Source organism: Rhinolophus sinicus, linkage group LG06 (assembly GCF_036562045.2).
Source record: "Rhinolophus sinicus isolate RSC01 linkage group LG06, ASM3656204v1, whole genome shotgun sequence".
Taxonomy (NCBI): domain Eukaryota; kingdom Metazoa; phylum Chordata; class Mammalia; order Chiroptera; family Rhinolophidae; genus Rhinolophus; species Rhinolophus sinicus.
In genome coordinates, this window is record NC_133756.1 from 160,737,451 (window position 1) to 160,761,788 (window position 24,338).

At 50.8% G+C, this 24,338-nt stretch overlaps 1 protein-coding gene and 1 long non-coding RNA gene across 2 annotated transcripts; one reads left to right on the top strand and one right to left on the bottom strand.

Annotated features, from left to right (window-relative positions):
- Positions 1-15,945: 15,945 nt before the first annotated feature.
- LOC141572289 (uncharacterized) lies at positions 15,946-23,135 on the bottom strand. The gene is made up of 3 exons (XR_012497637.1): positions 23,033-23,135; positions 17,091-17,244; positions 15,946-16,887 (listed from the first exon to the last, which is right to left on the bottom strand). It is a non-coding gene; the product is annotated as an uncharacterized LOC141572289 (long non-coding RNA).
- Positions 15,946-24,105, top strand: TSGA10IP (testis specific 10 interacting protein). The gene is made up of 8 exons (XM_074336718.1): positions 15,946-16,104; positions 16,790-16,926; positions 17,028-17,734; positions 17,912-18,059; positions 19,890-20,060; positions 22,782-22,881; positions 23,087-23,211; positions 23,948-24,105. The coding sequence occupies exons 1-8, from the start codon at positions 15,946-15,948 to the stop codon at positions 24,084-24,086; spliced, it is 1,686 nt and encodes a 561-aa protein (XP_074192819.1). The 3' UTR covers positions 24,087-24,105.
- The last annotated feature ends 233 nt before the right edge of the window (positions 24,106-24,338 follow it).

Sequence of the window (24,338 nt, forward strand, 5' to 3'; positions counted from 1 at the left end):
CCAAGTGTTAGGAGTGCAGCATCCCGAGTCAGAGCAGAGGTCTGGGGAGACAGTGCTCCTGGCTGGGCCTGGCCTCTGGATGCCTCCTGGGAGTAGGGAAAGATGGCTCTGCCCTGTGGGCACCGGTTGGGCTGGGGCAGCTTGTGAATACCCCATCTGCAGAGCTCCGCCTGGGAACCAGATGAATTTCTTTCTTTCTTCTCTGTCCATTGGGGAGCCTTGAGCCTCAGGCCAGGTCCTTTCTGAACACCTCAGCCAGCCTCGGCTGCGCCCTGGGGTGTAAGTGTGACCAGTGTGTGAAATGGGAAGCTGCTTCTGAGGCCAGTGTGGGAGTTGGGGACCTTGACCTTCAGGGGAAGGGTATGGGCCCACCCATCCCTCCCAAGTGGGGAGCCTCCCTCCACAACCCACCTAATGATTCATCCGGCAAACGTTTGTTGAGCACCCGACATCGTCAGCAGGGAAATAAGATGCCACAATCACCCACCAGAAGCCTGAAACTAAGAAGTCTGATATCACCAAGTGCTGGAGAGGAGGTGGCGACTCCAGAGCTCACACTGCTGGTGGCAACGTCAGTTGGTGCAACCACAGTAGAAAAAAAGTTCAGCAGTTTCTTGAGTATTGACGTACCCTTCCCTGTGACACAGCAGTCCCTCTGCTAGGCACATGTCCACAACAAGACCCGTACAAGAATATTCATAGCCCCCAAGTGGAAACCCAAATGCCCATCAACAAGAGCATGAATAAATCATGGTAGAGTGTTGTGTAACAGAACAGAATAAAAACCGTGTTACACACAAGATCACGGGTGAGTCTTGTAGATGTTATGTGGAACAAAAGAGTGAGCACACTATGACGTTCATTTCTGTGAAGTTCAGGGGCAGGTGAAACTAATCAATGGTGATGGAAGTCAGCATAATGGTTACTTCAGGGGAGGGGTTGACTGGGAGGCGGGCACGAGGGAGCTGTCTGGAAATGTCTACAGCTTGAGCTGGGTGGTGGTTAGATATAAAAATATATTAAGCTGCACACTTGAGATGCATGCACTTTTATGGTATCCTCATAAAATTTTTATTTATCTGTCTATTGAGACCCTGTTGCACACCAGACACTTTGCTAGGTAGTGGCGATTACGTGAACAAAATGTTCTTGGGGTTTATTTCTGAAGCGGGGAGACAGACAATAAAGAAGATAAATAGTATGTCAGACAGTGATAGGTCCCCTGGGGGGGGAAACGAGTAATAAGGGAGGAGTGGGGAGTCCCGGGAAAGTCAGGCGGCCCCAGCCATTCTATACAGGGTTCAGGGGAGACCCTCTGATAAGGTGGGATTTGAGTAGAAAACCCCATTAAGTGTGGCCACATAATTGTCTGGGGAGAGGGCCCCAGGCAGAGGGGCAGCGGGGGCAAAAGCCAGGAGGGTTGACATGTGATTCTGTCGGGTTTCCCTCTGGCTCCCCTGGCTCCCACGTCCTCAGCCACCACTCGGCCGACTCAGGAGCCACCGACCAGCCCTGTACTTTGCTGAGGGGTGTCCTGTGGCACTGGCAGCGTCTCAGGTCCCCAGAAGCTTTGTGGAGGGGAAGAAGGTAGTAGTGAGGGCACAGAGGAGCTCCTCCCCACACCTGCCCCAGGTGCTGCTGGACCTGGACGCCCCACAGGCTGGGGGAGGAGGTGAGCGGACGGAGAGCTGAGGGGTGGAGTGAGCTTACCTGCCATCCACCGGCCTGGAGGTGTGAGACCAGCCGCGCTGTGTGCCCCGTGTGACTTCACCTCTTCACCTCTGCAGGCTTCGCCTTCCACATCTGTCAGATGGGGCTATTGAACACTGCCCGTCGTGGTGGACGGGAGGGTGAGCGTGTTGTAGCAGTTCACTGGCCTGTGCTCCTCAGAGCTGAATCCATATTAGTCCCCCTGAGCCCTGAGCCCTCCTCTAGAACAGGTGTCCTCAGCACCCCCATTTCACAAATGAGACTGAAGCTCTGGAAGTGAGATGAGTGGCCTGAGTTTGTTCGTTGACATAGAGGCGGGGGCAGAGGCTGTACACAGGCCTCTGTGTGTGGGGGTGGAGCTAACGACCTCCCCCTTCTGAGATTTCCCCCCACCCCTTCTCAGGCGCAGTAGGCTTGGCTCCAGGACATGGACCGGACCAAGTTCCCACTCTTCTAGGCTATGAGCACTGTGGCAGAGGAATGCACCTGTGATCCCTCTTCCCCTAAAGCAGAGCTTTTAGTGAGAGTGGCAGGTGGCTCTGGACTCTCGAGGTCTCCTTGTAGCTGGGGAGTGCAGCAGGAGCTATGACCCTGACCTTCCATCCGCAAAGTGAGCTATTTTTATTGTGAAATCATATCCTTCCTATTCTGTGTGCATGCGCATGTTCAAATGTAATTTAAAAAAACGGATTAAAGGCCGAGATTTCTCTACCCACCCCAGTTATCAGAGAGCTGCAAAGGAGAACACAAGATCCCATGTGACACCCACCAGGTTGGCAAGAATAGGAAGTCAGATAAAACCAGTCGCTGGTGGGAGGTGGCTAAATGGAAGTCTGGTGTTTTTGGTGGGAATGTAAACTAGCAGGAATGTTGAAAAGGGCAGTTCGGTGGCTAAGTGCCCCCTGGCGGATCCACTCCTGGGTCAAACCTCTTAACAAACAGACGTGTCCTAGGCGTGGTTTGAGGTGGAGGAGAGTTGGAGGCTGGAGATATCCGTCACTGGGGAATGCATAGCAGATAGCAGTGGGGACAAAGCTTCAATGCAGCGTTAAGTGAAAAACAGAAACAGACAGAACAAGATCTACAGCACAGCAGTGTTTACAGAAACTAAAAACACAGACAATCCTGGAGATTCCTGCCACTTAGTCTGTGACCTTAGGCCAGTGACTGGGGCTCCCTGTGCTTCAGTTCCCTCAGCTGTAAAGTGGGGACAATAATAGCACCTCCCTCAGGGACAGGTGATGATTAAAAGATATATGACACATAAAGTGCTCAGCACAGACTGGCACACAGTAATCACCCAGTAAATGGTGTCCCCAGTTACTGACATGGGTAGCAGATTGGAAGGGCATGTGTAAAACACAAGAGTGGGGGGCTAGAGGGAGCAGGGTGGGCTGAAGGGGAAAGTCCGTATTAAAGGGGACCCTGGTGATGCATGGAGTGCCCCACCCCAAGGAGCATGGACTGCTTAAGCCTGCACACCCCGTGTTTAAAGAAAAACCAAAATATTGCCAATTGTCTTTCAGAATGGGCTAAACCAATTTAGCCTCCAAGATTGTGTCCTGTAAATACAGGTAAATAGTGGCCCTGTAGTGCGACGGGGTCATATGTGTTTTCTTTGTTCACTCAACAAATATTTCCTGAGCACCTACTTTGTGCCAGGCGCTGTTCTGGGCTCTGGGGAGAAAAGCATGAAAGGAAGGGAACCTGCTCAGGCAGGGCTTCCATTCTAGTTGGGCAGGGTAACAGGCAGAGGACAGACAAATGCACAGACACCTAATGTCAGGGGGCGTAAGTGCTGTGAAGGAAGAGGAAGCAGGGAGAGGGGAGAGAGAGGGGCAGGAGTGTGCAGGCTGTTCTAGGAGCACGGGGGAGGCCACTGTGTTCAAGCTGCAGCGAGCGGAGGGGTGGTGCAGGGGTTCTGGCCATTTCAGTCCCACTCCCTTTCTTGTTCCTTTGGGTGGGGGTGCAGCCCTTATTTCCAGCCATAGATTCTCTCCCACCCCTGGGGCTGGTTTCACTTTCCCCTTCCCCTAAGTTCTGAGTTTTGTTTCTGCCTTGTGGGTGCCCTGCCCCCCATTTTGTTTGGAGTCACGTCTGATGTTGCAGGGATGCCCATCAGTTTTGGGGTGGAGGGACTGATAGTGGGGTAGGGGCCTCAGCCCTCCGTTCCTCCTCAGAAGGCAGGCTTCCTCACTCATCTGGTCCGATTTCCCTTGGGATGCACCCCACTGACACACTCAAAGGAGTAGGGCACCCAGTTAGAGTATGGGCTCTGGGGTGACACTCCTTGTGTTTTAATTCTAGAACCACCCCTTATCAGCCTGGGACGTTGAGCAGATAACCGGACCTGTCTGTGCCTCAGCTTCTGTATTATAAATGGGCATGATAATAGGGTTGTTGTAAGGACTACCTGATAGTTACAGAGATCTGTTGACAACCGATTTTGTGCCAGGCTCAGTTCTAGGCACCGGCACTCGGCTGTGAACCTAGTCCCTGGCTCCAGGAACCTGACCTTTGCTGGCCACAGGGGTTCTCACCCTGACCGTGCGTTGGAATCGCTGGGGAGATTGGAAGGTGAAGGCTGCCCGGGCCCAGCTCCAGAGATTCTGATCCAACCAGCCAGGAGGCCCAGGCTCCGGTACATTTTAAAGACCTCGCAGGTAGTTGAGAACCACTAGGCTAAGAAAATCCATGAAACTACTCAGGGCGGTGCCTTATTCCTAAGCCTTCAGTAAACAGTGCTGTTTTGTCTCCCATCCCTCCATCTTCTCTTGCCTGAATTTTCCCAGCAGACTCCTCACTGGCTGCCCTGCCTCCAGGATCCCCACTGCTGAGTCTTTCTCCACTGTGGGGCCATCTAAGCTCAAATGTAATCAAATTTAATCCTGTGACTGCCTGTCTCCCTAAGTTGGAATCCCATTGCCCTCGGGACTTGAAATCTTCCAAACTGTTGTGCAGCTACCACCACCATCCAGCTCTAGAATTTTTTCATCATCCTAAACCGAAGCCCTATTCCTGTTAAACACTAACTCCCCATTCCTCTCTTCCCCACAGCCCCCGGCGACCATTGTTCTACTTTCTGTCTCTGTGTCTGACTGTTCTCGGTACCTTATATAAGTGGAATCATACAATATTTATCCTATGTGTCTAGCTTATTTCACTTCGCATAACATCTTCAAGGTTCATCCGTGCTGTAGCATGTGCCAGAATTTCCTTTCTTTCTAAGGCTGAGTGATATTCCATTAATGTATAGACCACATTTTGTGGTTTGTCGATTGACATTTGGGTTGTTTCATTTTTGGCTCCTGTGAATAACGCTGCTGCGAACATGGGTGTAAAATATCTATTTCAGTCCCTGCTTTTCATTCTTTTGGATATATATGCAGAATTGCTGGATCATATTTAAGTTTTTGAGGAATCATCATACTGTCTTCCATAGCAGTGGTACCATTTTATATCCCCACCTGCGGTGCAGAGGGTGCCAATTTCTCCAAACCCTCACCAACACATTATTATTATTATTATTATTATTATTATTATTATTTTCTTTTTATTGGGGAAGGGGAACAGGACTTTATTGGGGAACAGTATGTACTTCCAGGACTTTTTTCCAAGTCAAGTTGTTGTCCTTTCAATCTTAGTTGTGGAGGGTGCCGTTCAGCTTCAAGTTGTCCTTTTAGTCTTAGTTGTGGAGGGCGCAGCTCAGCTCCAGGTCCAATTGCGTTGCTAGTTGCAGGGGGCGCAGCCCACCATCCCTTGCGGGAGTCGAACCGACAACCTTGTGGTTGAGAGGACATGTTCCAACCAACTGGGCCATCCGGGAGCTCAGCGGCAGCTCAGCTCAAGGTGCTGTGTTCAATCTTAGTTGCAGGGGGCACTGCCCACCATCCCTTGCGGGACTTGAGGAATTGAACTGGCAACCTTGTGGTTGAGAGCCCTCTGGCCCATGTGGGAATCAAATCGGCAGCCTTCAGAGTTAGGAGCATGGAGCTCTAACCACCTGAGCCACCGGGCCAGCCCTATTTTTTGTTTTTTTGTTTGTTGCATTTCCCTGATAGCCAATGACGCTGAGCATCCTTTGACGTGCTTATTGGCTGTTTTTATGTTTTGGGGGAAAATGTTAATTCAAATCCTTTGCCCATTTTAAAATTGGGGTATTTGACTTTTTGTTGTTGAATTGTAAGTGTTCTCTATATATTTTGGATACAAATCCTTCTACAAATATATGATTTGCAAATATTTTCTCCAGTTTCGCGGGTTGTCTTTTTACTTTCTTGATGATGTCCTTTGAAACATAAAAGTTTTTCATTTTGATGAAATCTAATTTTTTTTTCATTTTTTCATTTGTGCTTTTGGTGTCATACCTAATAAACCATTGCCAAATATAAAGTCATTCTTGTGTTTTTTTCCCTGAGATTTTCCGCTATTTTTTTTTTTTTTTTTAAGATTTTATTGGGGAAGGGGAACAAGACTTTATTGGGGAACAGTGTGCACTTCTGGGACTCCTCCAAGTCAAGTTGTTGTCCTTTCAATCTTAGTTGTGGAGGGTGCAGCTCAGCTCCAGGTCCAGTTGCCAGTGTTAGTTGCCGGGGGTGCAGCCCACCATCCCTTGCAGGAGTCAAGGAGTCGAACCAGCAAACTTGTGGTTGCTCCAACCAACTGAGCCATCTGACACTGGCCCATGTGGGAATCAAATTGGCAGCGTTCGGCATTAGGAGCACGGAGCTCCAACCACCTCAGCCACTGGGCCGGCCCAGCTCTTACTTTTAAATCTATGATTCATTTTGAGTTAATTTTTAGTATATGATTTGAGGTGAGGGTCCAACTTCATTCTTTTGCATTTGGAAATCCAGTTGTCCCAGCATCACCTGTTGAAAAGACCATTCTTTTCCCATTGAGTGGTCTTGGCACTGTTGTCAACTAACCATGAATGTAAGAGCTCTTATTTCTGGACTCTCAATTCTATTCCTTTGATGTCTATGACTATTCGAATGCTAGTGCCACATTGTTTTGATGATAGTAGCTTTGTACTAAGTTTTGTAATTGGGAAATGTGAATCTTCCAACTGTGTTCTTTTTTTAAGATTGTTTGACTATTCTGTGTCCCTTGATTTTCTGTATACATTTTAGGATCAGCTTGTCATTTCTTGCAAAAGGCAGCTAAGATTTTCATAGGGTTTAAATTTAATAAATTTGGAGAGTATTACCATCTTCTGGGTTTGTTTTTACTGACAAGTATTTTCTCCTGGCTACTAATCACATTTTCCTCCTTCTTTGTATGTATTTTAATTTTTTGTTGGATGCCAAACATTGTGAATTTCACATTATTGATGTGGATTTTATTGAATTCCTTTAAAGAGTGTTGGACTTTTCCTGGCAATTTAGTTGTTACATGTGAATTAGTTTGATCATTTCAAGATTTGTTTCAAGCTCTTTTATGATGGGTTTAGAGTAACCTTTATTAAGGGCTGATTTGGGCCCGTTTCTAAGGCATGGCCCTCCTGGGTTCTCTACTGAATTTTCTTCGTATTCAGTGAGATTTCTCTACTCTGACTAGAGAGAATCTTCTTACAAAGACTTCTAGTCCTGTGTAAGCTCTGGGAATTATTTGTCTTACGGCTCTGCAGCAATTATTCCTCTCTTGAAACGTGTTTTGTCCAGTCTTGTGGGGTTTCACCCTCTGCCTGTACAGAATAGATCCTCCCAAAGCTCAAGGGGACGCCTCTGCAGGGTTTGGAGCTCTTCTCTGTGTAGGTTCCTCCTTCTATGTGTTCTGCCCCACAAATTCTTGTTGCCCTTTGTTTCTCCAAACTCTGGTCACTGTGTCCTTAACTCAGGGAAACTGATGGACCCTACGTGGGTTCCCCTCCCTACACTGCAGGGGGACAGTAACTTCTAGGCAGGTAGCAGATGTCCTGGATGATGGTGGGGCTCACCTCATTTGCTTTCCTTTTTTCAAAGATTATAGTCCTGTGTACCAGTTTTCTAACATCTGAAAGTAGTTGTTTCTCATACTTGACCCAGTTTCTTAAATGTCTGTGGCAAAAGGATCATTTTAGTCCACCTCACTTCCTCATGGCCAGAAGCAGAAATCCCTCTCCCATCTTGGAACTCCCCAAGTCCTTTGCCTGTCCCTTTTCTGAGGTTCTTCCCATGCTCCGATTTGGATTATAATTGTGAGTACATGTGTTACCCCCCCACACACACACACATTGGACTGTGAATATCTCAAAGATGGGGGGCTTATCTTATTTATGTCTGCACCTCCAAGGAGAGCCTGGCACATGGTAGGATGAGGTGGGCATGTTTTGTGCTTTGGTCTTCTCTGCCTCTCTTCCTTCAGGCCACCTCAAATCACAGCCCCATCTCCAGTAAGGTGGTACCGCCAGGACTGCTGGTCAAAATCCCCTCCCTGCCAGGTCCCTATGGCTGGTCCAGGGATGGCCATGAGACTCAGCAGGATTTGTCAGAGTCTGTCCGTGGCATCTTTCTACCTGGATCTGCGGGGAGAATCTTCTCTCCACTCTGGTGGCAAAGGTCCAAGAACAGCAGCCTGGTGCTGCCTGCAGCCAACATTCCCATCTGACAGAATGGAGCATACACAGAGAAATGAAGGTGAAGTGACGAAGAATAAGACACACACACACACACACAGAGGCAAAAAGACTCAAGTCCCTCCATTCAGGCAACATTGAGGTCAGAAACATCTCTGACCTTTTTATGATTTAGTAAAATAAGCCAATCCTTTATTGTCTCTCTTTTAGCTTAATTTAGTTCTGTCGGTTGCAAACTAAAGGGACCTGACTAGTACAAGGCATTTTCATGTATCTGTTGAATGAGTGGAATTGATTTGCATACCTGCTTCATTCCCAGGGCAGCTAAGGTTGCTTCCAACAAGAATAAGCAAGATAAAATAGAAATAAAGACTCAAGCATATGAAAATATAATTAAAAAGAGAAAATGAAAGTCAGGAGCAAGAACATAAATATATGAATCTGCAGCCCATCAAGGCCTATAAGGGGCTCGATTAATTTAATATCAAATTTGGCTCTGAGCTGCCTGGCAGTCAAAGCAAAAAGGGAGATGTAGTAACTTAGCTTCCCCACTCCCACCCTCCCTCTGCCCCAGAAAACAGAGCCTACATGATCACGTTCCCCAGGGGAAAGAGAAATTTCCCTAGACTTCAGCTACATTTTTCCTAAACGTTTCCTTTTAGCTCCAAAGGAAAAGTTTCAGCTGGGGCTCTGGGAGAAGGCACTGAGCGATGTGGAGGCCAACCCAAGCCACATTCCTGCAGTCTATAATGAGCCTCCCACGTTTGGAATATGGGCCTAGGGAACAAGCAAGGTTGCCAAATTTAGTTGTTAACCATCGGCCTCGCCTTGACCTCTCCGCAGTTCTTCTAACACTTAGTCACTCCTCACTCTTTGAAACACTTTTCTGCCCTTGGCTGGCAGCCCTCACTGGGTTGATACACTTCTTCCTGACTGGTCTCTCTTATCTGGTCTCCATGGCTGTGGCTCCGTGACCTCTCCTGACTTCTAAATGGTGGCAGGGCCAGGCTCAGTCTCCAGACCTCTTCTCCTTTTTTCTCGCTCTGCCTCACCTGGTACAAGTCCTACAGACCGTCTCCTGGATGACAGTCCTCTTTCCACCCCGGCCCTCCTGTTTAATCTCTACACAGCAGCCAGAGCGATCTTGTAAAAACATAAATTATCTCATATCACTCCTCCTTTCAAGATCGTCTACTGTGATGGCTACTTTGACTAAACAAGATTGATGAGATGTAATAAAAGATGGCTGGGGGCGGCTGGATGGCTTAGGTGGTTAGAGTGCGAGCTCTCAACAAGGTTGCCGGTCAATTCCCGCATGGGATGGTGGGCTGCGCCCCCTGCAACTAAGATTGAACATGGCGACTGGACTTGGAGCTGAGCTGCGCCCTGCACAACTAGACTGAAGGACAGCGACTTGGAGCTGATGGGCCCTGGAGAAACACACTGTTCCCCAACAACAACAAAAAATTGACAGACCTTTAAAAAAATAAATAAAATAAAAGATTGCTTTATTTTTGTTTCCCAATGTCCCTCTAAAATTCAGAAGGGAACTTCTTTCTCTGCCCTCTGAATGAAATCATGACTCTCTGTGCTGTTTCCTTGCAGAGCTATGGTCGCCTCAAGTCATTCGATCGGTTCTATCAGAATGCCCCATGTGGTGTAGCCAAATCTCTAACCAGTCTGCACTTCCCCAGCCATTTCCGCCCCTGCTGTAGAGGAGGGAGGTCAGGTCTGCCCCTCTTCCTGTCCTTCTGCTCCCGCTCTGCCAGCCAGAGAGCCATGTGCTGTGGGAGAGCAGGGAGGGAGGAAGGGACGAGCATGCAGACATTCTTCCTTGATCCTGGATGAGACAGCATCTTGCTCTCTGGATGGCAACTATTGAAGCAGACTCCTGTGAAAGCTCTATGGTTCCTTTATGGGCCACCCCCTTAACTTAAGCTCCTGGGATTCAGGCAGGGCTTCCCTTTTGTCTGGCTCTGGTTTTCTTTCTTTCTTTTCTTTCCTTTTTTTTTTTTTTAAAGATTTTATTGGGGAAGGGGAACAGGACTTTATTGGGGGACAGTATGTACTTCCAGGGTTTTCTCCAAGTCAAGTTGTTGTCCTTTCAATTTTAGTTGTGGAGGGCGCAGCTCAGCTCCAGGTCTAGTTGTCTGTTAGTTGCACGGGGCACAGCCCATCACCCCTTACGGGAGTCGAGGAGTCGAACCAGCAACCCGTGGTTGAGAGCCTGCGCTCCAACCAACTGAGCCATCTGGCCATCCGGGAGCTGAGCGGCAGCTCATTGACTTCATTCTAGTTGCAGAGGGCGCAGCTCGCTGGCCCATGTGGGAATCGAACCAGTAGCCCCGTTGCCCAGAGCTTGCACTGTAACTAACTGAACCACCCGTCCGACCCTTTGGTTTTCTTTTGACTGGCACACACAGACCCAGACTGGTGGGTACCCCCTGTCAGGTAACAGAAACCCTCCATCAGGACCACCTGCTACCTTGCCATGGGCCAGTTCCCACTGCGGTGCTGCAGCCTTTCTGGACGTCTCACACTGACCCACTGGGCTGCCACAAAATTTCAGAGAGCCCAATTCGAGCTCTCCAGGTGGCCTCCTCAAAGCATTTCTCCCCAGATTTGGGATTAGGAGGCAGCCCCCAGCCCACACCTTGAACACTGTTGGAACTCAGCGTGACATCAGCCCTTCCCACATTAATCTCATCACAAAGTTCCCCTTTCAGAATCCACCATCCATCCCTTTATACTCTGGAGGTGGGCTGGGGAGGGGTTTCAAGCATGGCAAAATGGGTTCTTTCTATTTTCTTTAAAATTTGGACCTTGGCCTGAAGCAATTCAGTTTATAGTTTCATATCCATTCTATCCTGGAGCCTAGTTGCAACTTCTAATTTTCCATTGCACATTCCATCATGCTTATGACAAATCCAGAGTCCTTTCCATGGCCTTCAGTTCCTATAAGATGTGACCCCTGAGACCCCACAAAAGTTTAAAACATCAAAGGATACTACAGATCATTGTATGTCAGTAGATATAAAAACGTAATCAAAGTGAATGCCTTCCCAGAAAAATATGGAATGCCAAAATTGGCACAAAAATATAAAAAACTTCAATAGAGCAATAACCAGTAAATAAAATAATAATCTAAGACTCCAGTGTGGTGGGGACACTTTGACAGGGAGGTTCCACCAGACTTTTGAGAAGCAGATTGTCCTCATCTTATACAAGTTTTCCAGGAGACAGAAAGAGAGAAAGCTGCCCATTTCCTCATAGGATTCTCAAACTAGACAAGGATGGTAGCAGAAAAGGAAAGTACAGAGCATTTCACTCTGAATACAGATGTTAAACTATAATCTCATAGAATAAACTCTAGGAGAATGCCCCACTTAAAGGTGGGAAAAGTGCTTCTTAAGACATCTAAAATACAAAGCCCTATTCAAAAATATTTATGGATCTGACTATATCAATATTAAGCATTTCTGTTCCACAAAGGCCCTCAGAGATAATGTTGACAGACAGGTGGTTGCGATCCAGTGAATAAAGAACTCTTCTAAGTCAATCAGAGAAAGAGAAAAAACAATAGAAAAATGGACAAGAAGGGGCGGATGGGTGGCTCAGTTGGTTAGAGCACAAGCTCTGGGCAATGGGGCTGCCGGTTCGATTCCCACATGGGCCAGCGAGCTGCGCCCTCCGCAACTAGAATGAAGTCAATGAGCTGCTGCTCAGCTGCCGGGTGGCCAGATGGCTCAGTTGGTTGGAGCGCGGGCTCTCAACCACAAGGTTGCGGATTCGACCCCCGCAAGGGATGGTGGGCTGCGCCCCCCTGCAACTGACAATAGCAACTGGACCTGGAGCTGAGCTGCACCCTCCACAACTAAGATTGAAAGGACAACTTGACTTGGAAAAGTCCTGGAAGTACACACTGTTCCCCAGTAAAATCCTGTTCCCCTTCCCCAATAAAATCTTTTTTTAAAAAAGAGTGAACCCTTGTATATATATAAAAAAAATGGACAAGAATATATAAACAACCAACTCACAGAAGGGTTGGACCAAATGGCAAAAATTCATGAGATGTGGCCAAAGGAATAATCAGTGCTCTTCAATTAAAATTGAAGTGAGATATCATTCCATAACTACCATGTCGTGCGGGAGACCCTGTTCGCTGCACCATTTGTCGTGCGGGGCAGCCTGCAGGTTCTCAGCTCCTGCTCCCCACACAAGAACGCAGGATATGGTGAGGCCAAAAAGGAACACCCACGGAGCCATAGGTAGGGGAGTCATACCACTATGGTCTCACTGGAGGCTGGGTTCACCGGACGTGCGACCTGCTGTCCGTTTTTCTGCCAACCGACCGACGACTCTCCTCCACTCTCCTCGACTCTGCTCCTCTACTCTCCTTGGCTCTCCTCGGCTCTCCTCCGTTGCCGCAGCAGTTATATTAGCGGCCAATTGGCTAACTGGCCACAGCTGACGGCCAATCAGCCACAGCTGACGGCCATCTACTACCCGAGCCAGCACCTTTCCACGTGAGGCCGAGAGCCTGTAAACTATTCTCTGGGGCTCTGTCCCCACACACCAGATGAGTAAACATTCATAAGGGAATAATACCGACATGTGGTGAGGGTGTGAGCACTCCCTGGTCGCTTCTATAGGCATGTAAACTGGTACAGCCTCTCTTGGGCAAAGAGAATCTGAAATGAGGTATACGTTCGTTCCAAGACCCCACACACTCAATCATTGGCATACATAAGCCACAGAAATTCTCATGCAGGTGTACAAAGAGGCATGTTCAAGGGCATTGACTGTAGCGTCCTTCATGGAAACAGGAGTTGGGGGGCAATCTTGGCATCCATCCTCAGGAGAATGGATTAGTCAAGTGAAATGGAGGCAAATGACGGAACACTAGGCAACAGTCAGAACCAACAGATAGCTTTTAAAAACAGTGTTCAAAGAAAAGAGTAAGGAGCAAAAATGAGACCGATAGCGTAAACACCGTTTATATAAACCGAAACCAAAAATGGTATTAGCTTATTTCACAAGGATCTGTTCATATAAATGGGATGGGGCTGAGGATCAAAGATACAGCAAACAAAAACTAAACCGTAACAAGAGAGTGAATTTGCATACGTTGACGATTCTTGTACACTGTGAAATAAGGAGTATAATCAACTCAAATCTCTGCTCTGGAAAACCGGAAGAGACGTGGGCAAAGGACATGCACAGGCAATTCACAGAGGAAATACAAACGGCCCAGAAAGAAATGAAAATATACTAATCTTACAGATAATGAAGGGAATGCAAGTTATAGCAACAATGAGCATATTTTTTCATCTATCAGATAAATAACAGTTTAAAAAATTGATAAAAAACACTTTGCTAGTGAGGGTGTACACACCATTGATGGAAACGTATATTCATTGAGCATTTGGGGGGAGTGATTGGGCATTATCAAAACATAAATTGCTTAGAACCAGCAAGTTTTTTTTATAGGAACTTATCTTGTAGAAATACCCAATGTGCAAGGGTGCATTTGAGAGGCAGTAAGGATGTCACTGCTGCAATGTCCATAGCAGAGAAGCTAGAGGCTTACGCACATGTTGGACTGGAGGAGATGGGTTTAGCATATTCTGTTGGTCATATTATACCGTGAAGATGGTGAAGACTGAAATGGCTCTGCGTGTTCTGACATGGAAAGATGAGTGTAACACATTCTTACGCAAAAAAAGTATGATTTCCTTTTTGTTGAGAAATTATATAGTCTTGTGTCACTTAACAATGGGGTACGTTCTGAGAAATGCGTCATTAGGCGATTTTGTCGTGCGAGCATCACTTACACAAACCGAGATGTATTGCCTGCTACATACTAGGCTATAGGGTCTGTCTTATTGCTCCCAGGCTACTAACCTGTACAGTATGTTACTACTGTACAAAACAACAAGAGATTAAATCAAGCACAAGAGAAATTGATGCAATCCAGTGGTACAGTAACTATGAGATGTATGAGGCTGCTGCCATTGGACATGAGCCTGGACTTCGTGGGCAAGATCAGGGCCGAGATAGGCAAGCCCGGCTGTTTGGGAGGCGGTGGACGGCTTTTAAGGCTGTCAGACTGGATGAGCTCACTTGAGGAGTGAGTGCGGCTAGAGAAGAAGTATGAATGCACCTCATGAAAATGTTGATCCAAGAAACCCCGACCTGCCCTATGCCAAGGAAGGAAGCGGCCCAGAGTTTGTCCAGGAAATTAACTGGGTGGAGGTCTGGAAGGGGCTTGCTCTCTGAAAATGGAACTCCCTACACCGCTGCCTTCCCCCTGGGGTCCCGTAGGTGACATTCGGTAGAGGAAGTGGATGGCGGCCAAGACAGCCCACCAGAAAGAACAGAGATTACCTATTTTGAGTGGCAAAAGATCTTCACTTGCAGCATGATTTAGGCTGTCAAATTGGATGTATGCATTGCAGAGGTGTTACTGGGATGGAGTCTGAGAGCTGATGAGGGTCCACAGGAACAGAGAGGTCTGAGAAACACATGGCTCAAGGGCATCGGCTGGGATTGACTTCATCACCTGTCTCACTGGGCGGCACCGCGGGCTAATTACAGTAACAACTCCGATGTAGCAGTTACAATGAGCTGTGGAAATGTTCTATGTATATCTGAATATATTTACTGATTGAATCCTCACCACGGCCCTAGGAAGTGGATATGATCACCAGCCCCACGTTGCCCATGAGGAAATGGAGGCACCGAGAAGGTACATGACAAGCGGAGGAGCCGGTATTTGAAAGCCAGTGCCTCCTCTGTGCTTGTAGCCCTTACGTCCCACTGCCTCCCGGTGATGGTCAGTTATTATTACAGTAAGAATAACATTTACTGAGTGTTGTCTTTGTAATTTCATTTAATCCTTACGACAAACCTGAGATGGGCCCGTGATTCCAGTTTTGCAGAGGGGAGAAGTGACTGGCCCAAGGCCACAGAGCTGGAGATAGGCCAAGCCAGGTCTCCAGCCCTGGCCGCTCCGTTCCAGGTCCTCAGCCTGGCACCACAGCCCTGTACCGCAGTGGTGCGTGTGAGGCGTCCCATGGGGATTTACCATGTAAGACTTTTTGGCACTGCTTAAGATTTAAATGCTCTGACTCCCTCCAGAGCTTCCTCTGGGCTCTGGTTTGCCTGCCGCCTCGCTCCTGGACACGGCATTCAGCTCTGGCCTTTACCGCCCTGCCAGAGGCTCGGAGGAAAAGTGTTTTGAAGAAGATCTTGTGAGGGTTTAGTTTGGCTCCCATAGGGCCTCAGCTGGAGCTGGGGGGCAGCCCAGGAAGCAGGCAGAGGGGGAGGGACCGCCTCAGGTTCCACCTGGCCATCTTCATAGGGAGTGAGGACTTTTCCAGATGGCCAAGTCCTAAGGTCTCTTTTACAGATAGATGGGGAAACACAGGCTTAGCAAGGGCAGGGGACTTACACCAGGTCAATGAGGAGTCCTGCAGAGGCAGGACTAAGCTCCGGGTCTCTGACCTCCCAGGCTTCAACTATTCCTCAGCATCCTGCTGAACTCTCCCCTCTGGGAGGAAGTTGGCCTCCCATACCCTGGCTGACCCTTCCTGGCCTGCTTTTTGCCAGAGCCCTGGAGACTGGCTGAGGTCTTGTTGCCATAGAGATGGTGGGGCCGGCAGTTCCAAGGCTGGCAGATGGGGGTGGGGGATGGGCAGGATACCAATATGCTAAACACCCACCAACAGTTGGTCAGGACGCCATTGGGGACACCAGGGCAGGACCGCAGGCTCCAGGCTGCAGTGAAGGCCACAGGGCTGCTCAAGCTTTTGTCAGGCATCCCCCAGGCTGAGCAGGTGAGGAAGGCCCTATGGGAGACTTCCAACTGCCCAGAGGCAGGCTGGCTGTCTGGGGTCAGGGGAGGCCAGGGCTGAGGGAGGCCCTCGAGAAGCCATGAGACTGGAGCTGAGGCCCTGCTGAGAGTCAGGGAGGCTCGAGGGAGGAAGGGACCATGGGGAGGCCTAAAGGATGTGGGGTGAAGATGACGCCGCTCTGGGGATGACTCCCAGCCTTCTGATGGAACAATTTAGGGAGCACTGCAGGAGAAGCAGGGTTTGCAGAAAGACAATGAGTCTTTTCCACCTTGGCTTAGCAAGTCTGGGGCCCTCTGGGGCATTCAGAAGAGCGGTCCAGGCCCAGAGGTAGCATAGTGCGATGGTGACAAATCTGGGCTCTGGGGACAGACTCAACATGTTCAAGTCCAGGAACTCTGAGCTTCAGTGTTCTCACCTGCGTGATGGGGGTGACAGTGAGTATCTACCTCCCCGGGTCCTTGGGAAACTTAAATGAGCTAATGCATGAAAGTCGTGAGCACGCAGTAGGTGCTCAGTAAATAGTAGCAGTCGCTATTTTAATATTATGGTATAACAAGGGCCCAGAGGGGCCAGCCCATGGGCAGAGAAGAGCAGGGTCACCTGGGGGAGGTGTCAGGTGGTCAAGGAGGCTGCTTGGAGCTGGGCCTCCTCTCCTGTCTTCGCCCAGGGGAGTCTTGGGGTTGGTGATGGTGTAATCATTCTGGGCCAGCAGCAGAGGTCTCGGAGTACAGGGCACATGGCAAAGAAGGACCGGAGGCCCAGGAGCTGGAACAAGAAAGAGCATGGCTCTGCTGAGGCTGAGGAGTAAGCAGCTTGGGCAATGCCGGGCGGGATGCTGGCTGTCAGGCCCCCTCGGGGCCGGCACCCTGACCCTGACCACTGTTCCCTGCCCTCTCTCTCCTCAGTGCCTTTCCCTCTCCTCCTCGGAAACCCTCCTTCCCCTTCCAGTGGGCCTGGGAGAGCTTTACCTCAGATGGCCGGGCTCTGCTTCAGCCTGGCTCCTCCTTGGCCCCTGGCCACCAAGCCCTGCCTTTGCCCCAAGCCATCTCCCAGCACAAGGGCAGGCATAAGTCCCACCTCCTAGAGACCGAGGGCTTCTGCTGGAAGATGAAGGTGCCAAACCTGGAAAGGAGACAGCAGCTCAGCTCCCCTTCCAGCCGAGAGCTGGAGCTGCCCAGTGAGTGCGGCCTCCAGCCGCCTGGGAAGAGGTCAGGATCAGGAGCAGAGTCTGAGGAAGCATCTGAGCTGGAAGCCCCGAGTGCGAGTGCGAGTGCGAGTGCGGAGGAGACCGGCAGTCGTCTGAGCCCTGGGGAACTGCCCCAGCTCCCCAGGACGTGGTCGATCTTGGAGGAAGAACAGTTTGCAGAGGCGACAGAGGAGGCTGAGGAAGGGGAGCACAGGGCCCCCCACAGAGGGAGGGTGGGTTCTCGGAGGAAGGGGTGGAATTCCTGTGAGGAGGCCTCCAACGATGGTGAACTGCAGTGCCAAGGGAACAATGGCATCTCCAACAACCCCCAAGGGCAGCAAAGGAGGAAGGCAAGAGCCAAGAAGCTGGAGGGGCCATGGGACCTGGAGAAGCTACAGAGACAGTTACAGCAGGACTTGGACTGTGGTGAGTATGAGCTCAACACCTGGGTTCCCCAGGAAGTTGTACAGTGAGGAGAGAGGTTGGGGAGCCAGAGACCTGGGCCAGGAGTTCAGACAGGACTGGGCTGTGCTCCAAGTGTGGGTGGCACTGCCCAGTGGGCCAGGAGATAGGGTAGTCCCTGACCTGTCCCACTGTGGATAGGCCCTGAAAAGCATCCCTGGAAGGCTTTGCGTGCTGCTGTTCAGGCCTCCAACCGGAGTGGGAAGGCCCATGTCTTGGGAGGTGATGAGACTCTCATGTTTGCCAACTTCCCTAACCGCACCTTCTACAAACGACAGGAGGCCACCAGGTAAGGTGGAAGAAGAAGGCGGGTGGGAGCCCACAGCAGGGAGTAGGGAGGAGCCAGGTTTCCAGGAGACACTTAGTCATTCATCCATTTACCAGTCTTCTGATCATCCAATCCACCCATCCACCCATCCATCCATCTCTCTGTCTGCTTGGCCAACAGTCTATTGACACAAGCAACTTTTGATTCATTTCCCATCTTCCATCCTTCCATTAATTCATTAACTCATGGGTCCTCAGGATATATTAAAGATAAAAAGACTTGGCCCCAGCCAGAAGCTCAAGGTCTGCTGGAAAAGGAGACAGATGGGCAAGCAGCAATAATGGCAGTCGAGTTAGATAATTGCTGTACTTGGGGTTTGAACAAGAGACAATGGGAGCAGAGGGGGAAGACTGGGTGGGGGGGGTTGTTGGCATTGTCGAGGTGAGAGATAATAAGGGCCTGAGCCGGGTGATCATGGGAATGGAGAGAGGCGGGTCCATTTAAGAGATATTTGGAGACTGGCTCAGTGGCCTTGGTGACCAATTAGATGTGGCAGGTGTGGATCCACTCAGCATTCTGATAGCACCCCTCAATTCTTACCCTGTTATCATCTGCTCGAAATCCATGCTTCCCAGTGCCCTTGGGACAAAGCCCAGATTCCTTGGGAAGGACGCTCCCGTCTCCCTCGCCAGCTGGTCAGAGTGGCTAGAATGCCCCACGCTTTCCCTCCCTCCTCTCCTGGGACGACCCCTCTCCCTCATCCACCCAGCTAGCTCAGATTTATCTTGCGACTCTCGAGTCAGGCACCCCTCCAGGAAGTCCTCCGTGCTTGCCTCCGTCATAGCTCTTACCACACCGCACTGCAGTGGGGTGCTGGGCTGTCGGCCCTTCCCTGCGTATAGACTGAGCGCAGGTGCCGGATCTTGTTGGTCACCACTTCTCTGGTGCCCTGCACGGGACCTGGCATACAGTTGGTGCTCAACAAATATGTGCTAAGTGAACGACTGCATCTACCCCTTTGTCTATCTGTCTATCTTTCTCTTTGACCATGTTTCAATTATGCATGGATTTACCAATACTGAGTTTCTGTGTATGTTAGGTACTGTTCTACCTAACAGGGATACGTTGGTGACAGAGGACAGACAAGAAACCCTGCTCTCATGGGGCTTATATTCTACTTGGGAAGGAGACAATAAAGAAATTACCAAAATGTATAGCTAGAGCTGGAAAATACCTGGGAGGTAGATGGTGTGGTCAGGGAGCATCTCTTTCCCTGACATTGAAGCAAAGACCTGATTGATAAGAAGGAACTGGCCATGAGATCTGTGGAGGAATGTTCCAGGTCAATCTAGGTGTTGTCTATTCAGCCACCCATACCGTTCATCCATCCACTGATCACATCACCATTTTGTTTCTCTTTTGTATCCATTCATCATGTCTGTCCCTCAAGCCAAAATATGTTCACCTAGCTCCTACTAGCTATGGGGGCCAGAGAAAACAAATCTGGCCCCTGCTCTCAAGGAGAGCTGCATTGCAGGGCGAAGTTGGCAATGCAGGTGAGGTCACAGGTGTGCACGCTGAGCTCCACAGGGCGGAGTAGAGGCACACTGCTGGCTGGAGCAGGCAGGAGGCTTCCAGGAAGAGTCGGGAAAGGCCCTGAGCTGGGCCCGAGGACTGACCCCAGATACGGCCTTCATCATGTCAGACTTCCATGACAGACCTTGGCTCTCTGGGCTCCTGCAATTCCTCCCTTCAGGCCCTTATCCACCCCTACCGGGCCCCTGACCCTCCACGAGGCTCCTGTTCCCCACAGACCTCTCCTGTCTCCCTTCTTCCCACTTCCCACCCAAGAAGCCTGCTGCAGGCCTGGGAGCGGCAGCAACAGGAGAAGCGGCAGCAGGCCGAGCTGCGGAGGGCCCGGGAGCAGCGGGTCCAGCAGCAGGTGGCCGGCTGCCTGGCGGCCTACGCACCCAGAGGGAGTCGGGGGCCGGGGGCCACCCAGCACAAGCTGGAGGAGCTGAGGTAGGAAGCCCGGGCTGCGCAGGGCCTGGTGGGGAGAGGACAGGGAGGCAGTGCCGTGTCAGAGAAGGACCAGGAGACCCAGCCCTCTCTTGTCCTCAGGGCTGAGCCTCCACTGCCATCCTCCAGCCCAGGCAGGCAGGCAGGCAGGCCAGGCCACTTTGCCACACTTTACAGATGAAGACACTGAGGCTCAGAAGGGGCTGGGCCAAGGTCACCTGGTTAATAACAACAATCTCTGAGGCTGTCAAACACTCAAGGCTAAAATGTTCTATGTGCTTTCTCACACTCTCAAATCTTGTCTTTCTGATTCCAAAAGCCAGGCATGCTTACTATAAAAATTCCACTATTGGGGGTGGCCGGTTAGCTCAGTTGGTTAGAGCAGGCTGCTACTAACACCAAAGTTGCTGGTTCGATCCCCGCATGGGCCACTCTGAGCTGCGCCTTCCTTTAAAAAAAAAAAAGTCCAATATTACTGAAATAGTCGATGTAGAATGTGGGCAGTACCAGGGATCCCACTCGTGGAGACTGCCATTATTCACAGTCTGGTGAAGCGTCATCTATTTTCTTCTCCACCCCATTTTTTTTTTTTTTTTTAAAGAAAGCAAATGCATACTTAAAAGGAAATCTCTTCTAGGTTCATAGCAGGCCCTTCAGGTAGGTATTATCACCATTCCCATAATTCTACAGGTGAGGAAACTGAGGCTGTTTAAGCAATTTTCCAAAGGTCGCACGTGAGCGACAGAGCTGGGATCCCAACTCAGGCAGCCTTTTACTGCCTCAGAGGGCTTGATACCCAGTGTTCAGATATAGGGCACCCCAGGGCAGCCCTTTCTCTGCTTCCTCTTCTTTCATCCCGGGAGATGCTTTCATGCCAGACCTCAAGTTCATTGTTTTTTACTAAGGCAGGAAGTGTAAGGTTCAGAACTCCAAGGAGCAGATGTCAGTGAAAGGAGTGTTTCAAACATGCATGTTTTACTTTCTACCTGGCAGCAGGTATTTCCCACGGGGTCTCTCAGCCCTTACAGCCTGTGAGCTTTGCTCTGTCTGAGCTGCACTGGAGACTGCCCTGCCCAGGAGGGTGGGCACAAAAGAGGTCGTCCTGCGACGGGGAGGTGATGTGCCTTCCTTTCATTCCGAGGTGATGGGCATGGCTGACAGCCACTAACACCACTTCCTTTCTTGCTCGGGGCTCCCAGACAAGAGCTTTTTCTCAATTCTAGCAGAAGTAGCATAAAGAATCAAGCAGGAAAAACATGCATGGTGTCACAGGCAAGACAGCGACCGAACGCCAGCTTGTTTCTCCCACTCCTTGTGCCTCGTAACTGCTTTAAATTCCCTCTTGAAAGGTGAAGACGCCTAGACTCTTCCCTTTTTGTTGCCCCCTTTCTTCTGCCTTCCCTCCCCAACTCTGGTTCAAGCCGTTGTTTCTCAGTCTAGTTGTGTAGGACACAGCTCCCTGGCCCATGCTGGGATTGTGAGACTTGTGCTCCCCCCGGCTGAGACAGTCGGCCGCTCCCAGCAGCTCTTCCCGGCTGCCGGCCACTCACGATGACTGCCTGCTGGCCACTCACACTGGCCACCAACTGCTCCTGGCAGCATACAGTCACCCAAGGCAGCTCACGCCAACCCCCAGCTGCTCACGGAAGCCCAGCTTCAGGGAGAGCTGTGGTTCACAATCTTAGCTGTAGAGGGCGCAGCTCACTGGACCATGTGGGAATTGAACCAGTGACCTTGGTGTTATGAGCACTGCGCTCTAACCAACTGAGCCAACTGGCCGCCCTTGAAGACTCCTTTTTGAAATAACTTCTGTTCCTGGCCATAGGATTTCTTGAGTGGAGGAAAGTTCCCCCCTTGGCTCATAGCCAAGGGGCCAGGCTCAGCAAGGCTCAGTCTTGTCTGCATGTCCCCTCCCGTCCGTGTGTGGGTGCTGCCACCACACCCCGCAGCTCTCTTCCGTGCTTCCCCAGAGGATGCCTGGACCTGTGTGTGATGTGGCCGGAGGGCCCCTCTTGCTGCCAGAAGCCTCAGCTTGTTGAGCAGATACATTTCTGACAAGGGCACAAATTGAGTTTTTGTAAATAGGTTTGTGCCTTCCCAGCAGAATCTTTAGCTTTCCAGGATGGGTTCTTTCATTTACAACACGTTTCTCTAGTTTCTGTCCCATTTTCTAAGCTGTCCGCTTATAAGAACCACAGAGAATGTGGGCAAGCATGTTTAGTCCCTGTAACACAGAGAAGATAACCCAGAGCCCAGCGCAGGGCTTTGCCCAAAGCCACAGCCAACAGCCACAGCTTCCTCTCACAGGTACAGGGTGAGGGTGCAGGGGTGTGGATTCGGGGAGGGGAGAAGCTGGGCAAGCAGGTGCCCAGGTGCTCAAAAGCCAGCGCTAGCCCCTCTCCCTTGGGAGAGGCTGGGAGGATGAGCAAGCCCTGGCTGCACAGCCAGGGGTCTTGGGCTCAGGGCTCAGGCTGACTTCCCAGCTGTGCAACCTTGGACAAGTCCCTCAAACCCCCTGAGCCTCAGGGTAGTCATGGATAAAATGGGGCAAAGACTAATTCCCGCTCCACTGAGCTCAAGAGGAATCCAGCGTGAGGATGGGAATGAAACGGCTTTGTAAGGGTAAGGGCGGGAGGACATCCAGTCCTTAATGAGGGCAAGTGACTCAGAGGTGGGAATGGGTGGTGTCCATGGTGAGGTGTCCAGAAGCCTGGCTCCCCACAGGCGCCAGGAGCGACAGCGCTTTGCTGAGTACCAGGCAGAGTTGCAGGGCATCCAGCACAGGGTGCAGGCCCGGCCCTACCTGTTCCAGCAGGCCATGCAGGTGAGGGCTAGCACCTGGGCAAGCACACAGCCCCCCCCCCCCCCCAAGAACAAAGCTCCTTACTGGCTGAGTGGGATGGGAGGCAAAGTGGTAGTGGACTCCTTCAGGTGGGACCCCAGGCTGCTGCCCATCCGGAAGCCCTGGGACCCACTTCAGTAATCAGAGGTGGTCCTGATGCAGTGTGGGAAACCTTCTCTCTCCTCAGGCCAACGCCCGGCTCACGGTGACCCGGCGCTTCTCCCAGGTGTTGTCGGCCCTGGGATTGGATGAGGAGCAGCTGGTGGCTGAGGCAGGAAAGAGGCACACAGAGGGTACTTCCAGGAAACCCAGGTGAGGCCATCTAGCTGACCAAGAGACTGGCTGTGCCCTGCTGTGGGGAGAAGGGGTGCCATCACCAGCACTCTGGGCCCTGCAGGGTCTCCTCCAGCCGTCTCCCTGCCCCCCTTCAACCTGCGCTGGACGTCTGGGGAAAAGCTGAGAGAACTCTGTAGGCAGCCATACTGATCCGCCCTGAATCTCAGCTGCAGGCCTGCCCTGTCCACCCCTCAGCCACCCGCCCCAACCTGGAGAACCCTGCCAGTCCAGCAGTCAGCAGGGCCTTCCCCAGGCTCTGTTCTCCATGTCACTTGAGGAAGGAGGCACCAGGGTTAGCCCCCCATTTCCCAATGAGGGAAACTAAAGACCTGAAGGGCAGGGTCTTGCCCAAGGACACAGGAGTGGATAAGCAACAGAACCAGCTTGGGAATCTGCAGCCATCTGAGGGGCCACACACCAACCCCCCCCCCCATTTAAGGTCTGGTGCCATGCCAGTCACCCCACGTATACTGTCCCTTATGTTTTAGAGCAATCTGGTGCAGAGCAGGGATTATGAGGCCCAATTCACAAGAAGGAAACTGAGGCTTGAGGAGGGCAAGTCCCTTCCTCAGGGTCACACAGCGTAGGAGCCAAATTTGAAGCCACATCATCAGTGACAATGACCTTTCCCTCCTACAGCCCAGGTCTCCTTGGGTGTGGGGTTGGGGAGCTGCAGGGCCCAGCGGCCTCGACCTTTGTCTTCATTTTTAAGGAGCCACAGGTCAATGAGGGAGAGAATGGAGCACTCTTCTCAGAGTCCCCCAAAGACAGAACCCACCGGCAGCCAGCCTGACAGGCATTCCACCACCCCAAGCCCAGACAGGGAGTCCAGTCCCTTAGATAAAAATTAAAGGCTTTATGGGAAATACAGTGTGGAATTTCTGGTGGTGGTGGGAAGAGGCTGCATTTGGGCGTAGGAAGTGGCAGGTGGGTAGGCAGCAGGCTTAGCTTGTCCCCATATCCCCCAGGAGCTCTGGCTGTTCCTGGTACCCCACCCAGTACACACCTCCCCAAGTTTGCTCCTGAGGAGTGGGGCATCTCACAGAGAGAAACAGCTGTGACTCCTCTACCTCCCCTCACCGCCCAATCTCCAGCATATACGC